This window comes from Crinia signifera, chromosome 6 (assembly GCF_055691185.1).
Source record: "Crinia signifera chromosome 6, ASM5569118v1, whole genome shotgun sequence".
Taxonomy (NCBI): Eukaryota; Metazoa; Chordata; class Amphibia; order Anura; family Myobatrachidae; genus Crinia; species Crinia signifera.
In genome coordinates this window covers 26,860,967-26,873,159 of record NC_139222.1, presented here as the reverse complement: position 1 = coordinate 26,873,159, position 12,193 = coordinate 26,860,967, and the positions used below count along the sequence as shown (strand labels likewise).

The 12,193-nt window shown below is 50.2% G+C and overlaps 1 protein-coding gene across 2 annotated transcripts; it reads right to left on the bottom strand.

Annotated features, from left to right (window-relative positions):
- Positions 1-4,330: 4,330 nt before the first annotated feature.
- LOC146010168 (uncharacterized) lies at positions 4,331-12,193 on the bottom strand. 2 transcript variants are annotated; one of them, XM_083151135.1, is made up of 3 exons: positions 12,077-12,193; positions 9,254-9,324; positions 4,331-8,000 (listed from the first exon to the last, which is right to left on the bottom strand). In XM_083151135.1, the coding sequence occupies exons 2-3, from the start codon at positions 9,288-9,290 to the stop codon at positions 6,190-6,192; spliced, it is 1,848 nt and encodes a 615-aa protein (XP_083007261.1). In that variant the 5' UTR covers positions 9,291-9,324; positions 12,077-12,193; the 3' UTR covers positions 4,331-6,189. The 2 variants fall into 2 exon arrangements, with proteins under 2 accessions (XP_083007261.1, XP_083007262.1); XM_083151136.1 differs by having other exon boundaries at positions 9,254-9,369; positions 12,077-12,186.

The following is a 12,193-nucleotide window of genomic DNA, read 5'->3' as shown; positions in this document are numbered from 1 at the left end:
TGCGATGACCCGATTTTTCCATAGGAATCAATGTTAAAATGGACTGAGTCCATTTTAACATGGAATTCAATGGGAAAAAGGGGTCCTTTTCATACCCCTACTATCCAAGTGGGCATGGAGTTGGATATAAACCTGTGGCGAGCGTAGCGAGCCACCGAGCCCGAAGCGTGGCGAGCGGACACAGAATACCGTCCGCTCGCCACGCTTCGGGCTCGGTGGCTCGCCACAGGTTTATATCCAACTCCATGCCCACTTGGATAGTAGGGGTATGAAAAGGACCCCTTTTTCCCATTGAATTCCATGTTAAAATGGACTCAGTCCATTTTAACATTGATTCCTATGGAAAAATCGGGTCATCGCATCCGATGGTCGCATGCGATGCGATGCGATATCGCATCGCATCGCATCTGATTGTATGCCTTAACTTAAGGCATACAATCAAAAAATCGGGCGCCCAGATAACTCATAAGTACCAAAAATATATATATATCACGTGCACTTTTTTCATGTAAAAAGTTTAACCCTGTCGACCTTTCCCATATCAAACTTTGACCCTGTCAACCCGGACACCATTAGTTAGACATGCAAAAAGGTCGACACTGCCATTAGGTTGACAGTCAAAATGGTCGACATGGTTTTTTCACTGGTTTTTACCCACATGTCGACACAGTTGACATGGACACAGTTTGAAGTGAAATGCAGCCCCTCGCATGGCTCGCAATGCTTCGGGCATGGTGCCTCGCTGCGCTCGGCACATTATTATAATCTAGCTCCACACCGTAGTGGATGGTAGGGCATGAAATACCACCTGTCGGCACATGTCGGCTCAAAAACAGTGAAAAAAAACAATGTCGATCTTTTGACTGTCGACCTATTTGCACGTCGACCTTTTTGTTTGTCTAACTAATGGTGTCTATCTTTTTGCTGTAGCGGTGGTCTCTACTCTGCATTTGGGAACCTACAGCCTTCCAGTCAGGAGCCTGATTCTACCCCTGCCACTCATGTTCTGGACCCAGCACTTGGAATTGAGGCTGCTGCCTGGGCCCAGCACACACACACTAGTGGCTGCCATACATCTGGCCGGCAGCTCCCAGCCTCCTCCAGCAATCCGGTGCATGCAGGGCTGCCATCAGAAAATTGTGGGGCTCGGGACTGACAACAAGGGGCAGCCCCCCCACCACCTATTGTTACACAAATTATTTATGTCACGTCTGACTGCACGCAGAAAAAACATATTACTCTACACACCGTAATGCCCCTTACATATTACAACACACCCTATTACCTTTAACACATTATGCCACATCGTAATGCCTATTACACATTATGCCACACCGTAATGCCTATTACACATTATGCCACATAACTGCAGCTTACCTACATGCTCGTTGCCATGGGGGTATACATGCCAGGGAGAGTTTCTTGCTCGTTGCCATGGGGGAATACATGCCAGGGGAGTTACTTGCTCATTGCCATGGGGAAATATATGCCAGGGGGAGTTACTTGCTTGTTTAGTAGCGCCAGGCTGCCGATCCCCTGCTGCCCGCCACTCACACACAGTGTCTGACAGGAGATGGGAGCTGTGCACTCCTCGCCAGCGCTCCCGAAATCTGGGTAGTGCTGGCGCTCTGCGCTCCCCTCTCCGACGCGATGTGTGAGAGGTGGGTGGTGTGTAGAAGGGCACCTGCGGCCTGGTGCTAATAAGTGAGCCGGAGGGAGCGGTGTGCGGCGGGGGAACAAGAATGTCGCTCCAGAAGGCGGCATTAGTGGGTGATTCAGCGGGCCAGGGCAAGGCCCTCTCCTCCCATAAGACCAGCAGGGTCCGGAACACTTGTCCCCAGGGTACCCCCGATTGCAGCCCTGGGTGCATGTGACCACTCTTTCCTCCCTTGATAACTACTAGCCTAGCCCCCGCTTTCCACAGGTTGCAGTCTGCCCAACAGAGGCTGGATGTAGTGCTGATAGACCTCCCTGCTGTGGACTACTGTAATAATGATCCCTGTGATGCTTCCTCCACCCTTGTTCAGGGCTCCACCTGCATCCCGGACCCACAGCCATTTGCCAGCCCTAGCACCCACTTCTCACCATGGTGTTACCATATATAAACTTCAAGCAAACCATGAAGGGCTTAAGTAATGCACCCGCCAGCATGTGTGGCACACTAGTCACCAGTGTGGCCAGTCCTCTATGTTAGCCTATGCACAGGGGCATAGGAGGGGGCCTATGTGCAGTCTGGGCCCTGTCCTCTCTAGTTGGTATCTGGGCAGCATATCACTAAATGCTTGTAGACTAGGGCTGTGCCTGACTCTCCAGTGCTGGTCTCTAGCAAAATGGCGTAGTGGCCATGTTTCCAGTGATTTCCCTACCACCATTTTCCCAGTGATATTGCAGCATTACTGCTGCCAACGTAGGAGTCCAAAGAGGTAATGAAGGAATGAGTGCAGTGTGGGCCCCTATATGCATCTCACAAGCTGCACCCATTATAGATACACACTACCCGTGCACCATCAGGGCCATGGACCTGGCCTTGTCCTCCCAAGCTTCGGTCTGAAAAGACTGGCTCGCCCCATTCTCCCTTTTACTGCCAGTAACTGCGCACACACCAGGCTATTATGGTGGCAGATTTCATCTTGAAACGCCATTGGCTGGGAGCAGACAGAATAATACCGCTTTCAGACCGCACTCCGAACACGGCATATTGCCGTGTTCGCGGGGCCTAAACACGGGTCACGGTGCGGTCTGAAAAGGGCACCACGGGTAGAGCAACACGGCTATTCAACCCTGTTATTGACCAGGGTTGAACACGGCTATGACCCGTGTCAACTGCGGTGTGAACGGGTGCCTGGGTCGAGCGACCCGTGTCCCGTTCACAGTATGGAGGAGGCAGCACTGTCAGCTCCAAGTACTGCCTCCTCCCGAGCCCCCGATGACGCGCCGCAGCCCAGCACCGCCCCATGTGACGTCACCGACTCGGCAATATGCCGTGTCGGTGTTGGAACTTTCAGACCGCATTGCCGTGTTGCTCTGGGGATGGGACCCATGTCCTAATCCCGTGTGCGACACGGCATTTGCGGTCTGAAAGTAGTATTAGAACCAGTGGTGGCGTGAGCACGCCGAGGCGGTGATTGCTGTGTGTGTGTCAGTGACAGGAGGAAGAGTTCCCATGTACATATAGGGCAGAGAGAAAGTGAGCTTGGTGTAAGGGCTGAGGCAGCTGAAGACCCCAATAGGGATCTGTGTACATTGGAGGGATATGTTCCAAACACAGCCTGTAACATGGCAGCAGATTGGTTGGTCTATTTACTAAGCCGTGAAGTGGACAGAGATATAGGGCCCAATTCAGACCGGATCGCTGGAGCTGCGGCAGCCGTGTGACATCACACCAGGCACTGGGACCCAAAACATGGCCGGCCTAGGCTGGTTATGTGTGGGCACTTTAGTGATTTTGCAGGCACATCGCAGGGAGAATCCGGCCCTATGTACACTGCTGTGTCTCCGCTCAATCTTAGAAACAGTTGGATCAGCGCCGGAGCTAACGTCGCACGACTTTCCCTCAAACGCCAAAAAGCCTGTGATTTCACCGACACTCCCAGGAAATGGCCGCCCCAGAACCAAACACCGGCTTCCTGTCAATCAACTTACATACAGCCAGCATACAATACTATGTAAAGCAGGGCTGGGCAACAGCGGCCCTCCAGATGTTGATGAACTACACATCCCAGCATGCCTTGCATCAGTTTCAGCATGGCCACATAGCAAAACTAATGCAAAGCATCCTGGGATGTGTAGTTTATCAACATCTGGAGGGCCACTGTTGCCCAGCCCTGATGTAAAGGATACTTTCAAAAACAAAAGTGTTCCTAGTTTGTTTTTATCAATTAAAGTGCTAAGTGAATGAACAGAAGATAAATCTAAATCAAAGCAATATTTGGGGTGTCCACCCTTTGCCTTCAAAACAGTATCAATTCTTCTGGAACGCTTGCACAAAGGCAGGTAGTTTGCAGGAGTGCAATCTGGCGTATGATTAAATCGGTCAAACTAAACAGGTGATAATGATCATAATTTTCATATGTAGGTTGAAACACAGTCATTAACGGAAACAGAAACAGTTGTGTAGGATGCTTAAAACTAGATAAGGAACAGCCAAACTGTCACAAAGGGCTGTTGTGGATCCCCCTCAGCTGACTGTTCCGGAATGGGTTGGTTCGGCAACGTGAGCGTAGCCGGCCATATGTATTGCCTTCTCATATGGGGAACACAGGGAAGTTGACGGAACTCCCGAACGGAGGCGCGGAGTTTAACTGGACAGCGGTTTTCACAAGGGATTCCCGCAAGGGAATATGGACTCTGCTGCGTCTGCCCAGCAGGTCGCAGCCCTCCGAGGGAAGTCTCCCTGAGACCACGGGTGGTTGAAGATGGTAGAGGTCAGCCACGGAAGGTCAGGTACCAGGCGGAGATCAACTGAAGATCTTGACGTGAACAAAGGTTAACCGAAGGAATAGCCTCACTGGCAACTTAAGATGGCTCGCTTGGCTTGTAACGGAAACAAAGGATAACTGAAGAAATAGCCGCACCGGCAACTTAGGATAACGGAGACAGAATTGGAAGAGATAGACTTTCCCGAACTGGAACCCGGAAAGTTCAGGAACTGGAATGAACGTGGGACTACTGCGGAATGATGCCAAGCACCAGGAGCAAACAGGAACAGAACTCCACTGAAAGGCTGGATGCTGCAGCGCTTGTCCAGGAATGCAGGACGAAGCATCAGCAAGAAGGGTCAGGCCCACCAGACCTATAATCCCCTGCACCTGCAGGGACTGGCTATCACCTCTTAAGAGAGGTTATTAAAACAGCCCCCTCTGGACGGAAATGTCCCATCCAAGATGGAGGCGCCCATTCCAGGAGCCGGCGACGGGAATCGCCGGACCCGCTGGAGAGCTGCCACCCGCAGGCAGACCAGGGAGCAGCGGCTAGGAGGCGGCAGGGGCACCCGACGGGGAGCCAGCACCTGGAGCACCCGTCTTGGTGAGTATGAGACACGGCGCGGGTCCCGGCGGCAGCAGCCGTCGCGCCGGGACCGGACACAAACTTTGCTTCAATGGTGAGGTTGTGGATGACTATTTCAGGTGTTACACCATGGCAAGATGGAGCACAGCAACAAGATACTGCATCAGTAAGGTCTCTCCCAGGCAAAGATTGTAAAGCAGACTGGGGTCTCAAGATACGCTGTTCTAGCTTTTTTGATGAAGCACATAGAAAATCTGTGGTTGGTTCTCCAAGATGTCTGGAACATCGTCCGTCGTGTTCCTTCATAAACTGTGTGCAGGTGTACCTAGAAGGCAAAGCATGATCACACCAAATATTGAATGGATATAGATGTATCTTCTGTTTATTCAATTAGCATTTTCTTAATTTGATAAAAAAAACAAAATAAAAACACGATTGACACGTCTTAATTTGAAAGCATTGTTCCTTTTGCAGCATTTTATCCACATCTGCCGAATATATTTGCACAGTACTGTATTATTTAGCCAGGAATAGGTTTAAAATAACTGGGTCAGGAGGCAATGTGGACTTAAAGACACTTAGGCCGAGTACACACTAGAGCAATCTCAGACTGATACTGTATGTTGTTTCTGGCTAAATCAGAACGACCTACTGGCCGGATCCCATAGCGGTCGTTAGCAAGGTCTTCTGGTTGGCGCAGTTGCAGGGTCAACTACAAGACATCTCCAATCGAATGCAGAATGGCATCCTCCATCAGCATTTGTGTATTCACTTGCTGATGCTGGGGCCCTGATGTGAGGCTGGATAAAGTGAATGCTGTTAACTTTAAAGCAGGGGTGGCCAACCTGGTCCTCGAGATCTACCAACGGTCCACGTTTTCCAGGTTACCTAGCTGGGGCACAGCTGTAGTCATTACTAACTGTCACATTTTAAAACATGCTGCATTCATTCCTACTATAGATCCACAGGTTGCCTGGAAAACATGCACCGTTGGTAGATCTTGAGGACAGGTTTGGCCACCACTGCTTTAAAGGAAGCGGAATAGATGTTGGAAATGACCCGTCTACTATCAAGGCCATTAATGATGCCCTTAGGTCTACACCCCAAATAAATACTGCTAAATCTGCACATAGGGACACTTCGCGGCCTCCGTTAAGTATACGCGTCCTTAATGATCTCATGTCATTTCTCCTCTTCGTGAGTGGCCTTGTGCTTCGAAAGCTGCGACTTCCTGAGGAAGCTTTTGCCGCAGTCCAGGCAGCTGTACGGCTTCTTTCCCGTGTGAATTCTCTGATGGGTGGCGAAGTTGGAGCTATTGTTAAAGCACTTCCCGCACTCGCTGCAAGAGTAGGGTTTCTCCTTCGTGTGAAGTCGGAGGTGCCGGGCGAGAGCAGAGTTACAGGTGAAGCTTTTGTCACAGTCGGAGCAAGCATACGGCTTCTCTCCGGTGTGAATCCTCTGGTGTATAACCAGGTGGGACTTCCGGATGAAGGACTTAGCGCACTCCGAGCAGGCAAAGGGTTTCTCCCCCGTGTGACTCCTCTGGTGCACCGTGAGGTTCGAGGCGCAGACGAAAAACTTCCCGCACTCGGTGCAAGTGTACGGCTTCTCTTCTATGTGAAGCCGCCGGTGTCTAGCCAGAGCCGAAGTGTTGGTGAAGCCTTTGCCGCACTCGGAACAACCGTACGGCTTCTCCCGGGTGTGAATCCTCTTGTGTATGACCAGGTGGGAGCTGCTGATGAAGAGCTTCCCACACTCGCAGCAGCCATATGGCTTTTCACCCGTGTGGCTTCTTTGGTGGGCGATGAGGTTTGAGCTGCTGACGAAGCACTTCCCGCATTCAAAGCAGGAGTAGGGCTTCTCTCCAGTGTGGCTTCTCTGGTGCTTAACAAGGTCGGAGGTGCTGTTAAAGCATTTCTCGCAGGAGGGGCAGGAGTACGGCTTCTCCCCCGTGTGGATCCGCTTGTGTTTAACAAGCGCCGAACTGTCGGTAAAACATTTACCGCATTCCGAGCAGGAGTACCGCTTGTCTCCAGTGTGAATCCTCTGATGGGTTGCTCGCTCCGAGATGGTGGTGAAATACTTCCCGCACTCGGCGCAGGAGTAGGGCTTCTCCCCCGTGTGGATTCTCTCGTGCCTGACCAGAGTGGAGCTGTCGGTAAAACATTTCCCGCACTCGGTGCAGGAGTACGGTTTCTCCCCTGTGTGGATCCGTTGATGCTTAATGAGGTTGGAGTTGCCGGTGAAGCGCTTACCGCACTCTGAGCAGGAGTAGGGCTTCTCCCCTGTGTGCACCCGCTGGTGTCGGACAAGTTCCGCGTTCCATCGAAAGCGTTTGCCGCACTCACGGCACGGGAGCAGTTTCTCCTTCGATTGGGGTTTCTGCCCATTCTCGCCGTTTTCCTCGGGATGAGCAGATGCATCAGTGTCTGTAATACGGTCATAGGATTCCTCCTTAATTATAAAAGATGTATACTGTATTTCCTCTGACTGCGTATACATGTCAGCATCGGTGAGTTCTTCCTCTTCAACCGAGACTGGTTCCTCCTTCATAGGACTAGATGTAGAGTGTGCACGATCGGTGGGGGAAGAAGTCTCAGTGTCCGTGAGAGGGTCTTCTTCACCGGAGACTGGTTCCTCCTTAATAGATGTGTGATCAGTTATTGTATAAATGTCTGTATCTGGGAGATCATCTTCGCTGGAGACAGATTCCTCCTTGATGTGAAAAGATGTAGGGTCAGTGGGAGAAGAAGCATCGGGGTCTGAGAGATCCCCCTCGTCACCAGAGTTCTCCTTTCGGTGATCAGGATCACACCGCGCAGTTTCTCCGATATTTCCTTCTTCACAGGAGAACGATCCATCCTTAATATCAGCATCTGCCTCTGCGGTACGGCCTGTGGATGTCTTATCCGAGTGTCTTCCTTCCCCACCTGAGCCAGATTCCTCCATAATATCAGTAGAGGAATATTCCGTTGGAGCGAGCTTACGTTCACCTGTCAAAGAAATGCATTGATTAGATTGTGCTTGAAGTCAATCTATTACCAAGTCACTTTGTATTGTATGAGGCATTCTAGGTAGAGACCAGGATGGTTGGTTGGGCGGGCAGGCATGGACGATGGTGTAACGGTTAGCATTACTGCCTCACAGAACGGAGGTTTCAGGTTCATTTCCGACAAAACAGATCAGCAGAAATAGCCGCCAAGATTAAATATACCCCTAAGTTTTGTTCCAAATCAAACCGGATTTCAGCATTTTAATTTTATATAAAAAAAATATCTTGTCATTTACTGGCATTTTTTTATTTGATTATATGTACCAATATTTTTTTTTTAATCTGCCCTTATTTATACATTCTGTTTACCTAAGAAAGTAAGTGATTCACGAATTAATCAATTTATAAATGAAAACAAAATTACTAAAATACGAGAGCCCAACTTAAACATTTGCATGGACCATAAAAACAAAAATAAAATGATAAAATTATTATTTTTTAAATAAAACCATATTTTGGGGGAAATCGGTTTTAAAATGTTCTGCGTGACATTGAAATCTTGACTTTCCTAAACCTACATCATGTGATCTAAAAGTCTGTTATATTTTAAACATTTTTTTTTTTTTAAATATCTTATTCTTAAACCAAAAAACGTTCAGGTTCACAACTGCCAAAAATCGTCATAGAAACAGTATTACAGTATAGAAGAGGGCGGAGTCACTGACCGGTTTCTTCAATACCCTCCCCCATTGATTGGTGTTCAGAATCACATGCCTGGTCCGCCTAGCCAATCACAGCTCAGTTAGCTCCAGGCTTGTTTTTCAAATGGTCTGCTTTCAACGGATGAACCAACCATATATTCAGTAATTGAGAGACAGTCACCCGAGGGCCACAGCAGATCAATAGGTAGCCTATCAGAACTGCTCCTGAGGCAGAGTTATCGAGTGTCGGACTGTTCTGCAGAATTTACGGCGGCGGGTCCCTAGGACCCGTCAGACAAGGTAAGTCATTGTTTCTTCCTGTTTGTCTAACCTTAAAGTTCAGCGGAGCTCATCATCCCAGAATGGAGTATAAAAAACTACCTGTTTTTACATGTATACGTTGGTTAGATTCATACCCACTGTAAGAGCTGCCGTGGATATGAAGGAGAAATATACGTATTTATGTTTAATTTTCTACAGCACGCTCACATATAGACGTGCATGTGGAGTTGAGGTCTGCGATATATACACACAAATAGTGAACTCCTCTTACCGAATGATGTAAGGGGACGATGATTCTCCATCATCATGTCCTTGTACAGATCCCTCTAGATACTCCCATTCCTCCATGGAGAGATAAACAGTGACATCCTGACACCTTATAGTGACCTGTAACACACATTGATACACCAATACACAGGTATTACTGTATAATGTCACATTCGCAGCAGTCACATCTCCGTTCACACCCCGCGGTGACTGTATTCCCAGCAGTCACCTCTCCGGTCACATCCCCCAGTGTTACTGAATAATGTCACATTCGCAGCAGTCACCTCTCCGGTCACATCCCCCGGTGTTACTGTATAATGTCCCATTCCCAGCAGTCACCTCTCCGGTCACATCCCCCAGTGTTACTGAATAATGTCACATTCGCAGCAGTCACCTCTCCGGTCACATCCCCTGGTGTTACTGTATAATGCCCCATTCCCAGCAGTCACCTCTCCGGTCACATCCCCCGGTGTTACTGTATAATGTCCCATTCCCAGCAGTCACCTCTCCGGTCACATCCCCCGGTGTTACTGTATAATGCCCCATTCCCAGCATTCACCTCTCCGGTCACATCCCCCGGTGTTACTGTATAATGTCCCATTCCCAGCAGTCACCTCTCTGGTCACATCCCCCGGTGTTACTGTATAATGTCACATTTGCAGCAGTCACATCTCCGGTCACATCCCCCAGGATGTTACTGTATAATGTCCCATTCCCAGCAGTCACCTCTCTGTCACATTCCCCGGTGTTACTGTATAATGTCCCATTCACAGCAGTCACCTCTCTGTCACATTCCCCGGTGTTACTGTATAACAGTGGCGTAGCTACGTTTTAGGCGCCCCCCCGCCGTTAGGGGGGGGGGCGCCCATACCCACCTCCACCGCCCCGTCAAGCACCCCCCCTCCCCCCGGCCGCCTATGCTAACCCCCTCCCCCGCAGTCTTACCTGCGCTGGTCCCGGCGGCTCCGTTCTTCTGCTGAGGACCACCACAAAATGGCCGCCCCCTACAGCAGACAGTTTCAGAGAACAGTGTGCTATATGGGGGCGGCCATTTTGTGGTGGTCCTCATCAGAAGAACGGAGCCGCCGGGACCAGCGAGATACGCAAGTCTGCGGGGATTGGGGGGGGTAACTATAGCACCGACGCCCCCGGCGCCCCCACATGCACAGCGCCCCCCCCCTGCGGTGGCGGGGGCTGCGGTGCTATATATTTACGCCCCTGCTGTATAATGTCCCATTCCCAGCAGTCACCTCTCTGTCACATTCCCCGGTGTTACTGTATAATGTCCCATTCCCAGCAGTCACCTCTCTGTCACATTCCCCGGTGTTACTGTATAATGTCCCATTCCCAGCAGTCACCTCTCTGTCACATTCCCCGGTGTTACTGTATAATGTCCCATTCCCAGCAGTCACCTCTCTCTCACATTCCCCGGTGTTACTGTATAATGTCCCATTCCCAGCAGTCACCTCTCTCTCACATTCCCCGGTGTTACTGTATAATGTCCCATTCCCAGCAGTCACCTCTCTCTCACATTCCCCGGTGTTACTGTATAATGTCCCATTCCCAGCAGTCACCTCTCTGTCACATTCCCCGGTGTTACTGTATAATGTCCCATTCCCAGCAGTCACCTTTCCAGTCACATCCCCCGGTGTTACTGTATAATGCCCCATTCCCAGCAGTCACCTCTCCTGTCACATTCCCCGGTGTTACTGTATAATGTGCCATTCCCAGCAGTCACCTTTCCAGTCAAATCCCCCGGTGTTACTGTATAATGCCCTATTCCAAGCAGTCACCTCTCCTGTCACATCACCCGGTGTTACTGTATAATGCCCCATTCCCAGCAGTCACCTCTCCTGTCACATTCCCCGGTGTTACTGTATAATGTGCCATTCCCAGCAGTCACCTTTCCAGTCACATCCCCCGGTATTACTGTATAATGCCCCATTCCCAGCAGTCACCTCTCCGGTCACATCCCCCCGGTGTTACTGTATAATGTCCCATTCCCAGCAGTCACCTCTCCGGTCACATCCCCTGGTGTTACTGTATAATGTCCCATTCCCAGAAATCCCCTCTCCGGTCACATCCCCTGGTGTTACTGTATAATGTCCCATTCCCAGCAATCCCCTCTCCGGTCACATTCCCCGGTGTTACTGTATAATGTCCCATTCCCAGCAGTCACCTCTCTGTTACATTCCCCGGTGTTACTGTATAATGTCCCATTCCCAGCAGTCACCTTTCCTGTCACATTTCCCGGTGTTACTGTATAACGCCCGATTCCCAGCAGTCACCTCTCCTGTCACATCACCCGGTGTTACTGTATAATGCCCCATTCCCAGCAGTCCTCTCTCCGGTCACATCCCCCCGGTGTTACTGTATAATGTCCCATTCCCAGCAGTCACCTCTCCTGTCACATTCCCCGGTGTTACTGTATAATGTGCCATTCCCAGCAGTCACATTCCCCGGTGTTACTGTATAATGTGCCATTCCCAGCAGTCACCTTTCCAGTCACATCCCCCGGTGTTACTGTATAATGTCCCATTCCCAGCAGTCACCTTTCCAGTCACATCCCCCGGTGTTACTGTATAATGTCCCATTCCCAGCAGTCACCTCTCTGGTCACATCCCCCAGTGTTACTGTATAATGTCCCATTTCCAGCAGTCACCTCTCCGGTCACATCCCCTGGTGTTACTGTATAATGTCCCATTCCCAGAAATCCCCTCTCCGGTCACATCCCCTGGTGTTACTGTATAATGTCCCATTCCCAGGAATCCCCTCTCCGGTCACATCCCCCGGTGTTACTGTATAATGTCCCATTCCCAGCAGTCACCTCTCCAGTCAGCAGCTGGATGATCTTGTTGGCGAGTTCCAGGATCTTCTGCTCATTCTGGCTCATACATCAGTGAGTGAGGCGGAAGCACTGCATTGTTGACATACCTCACACCTC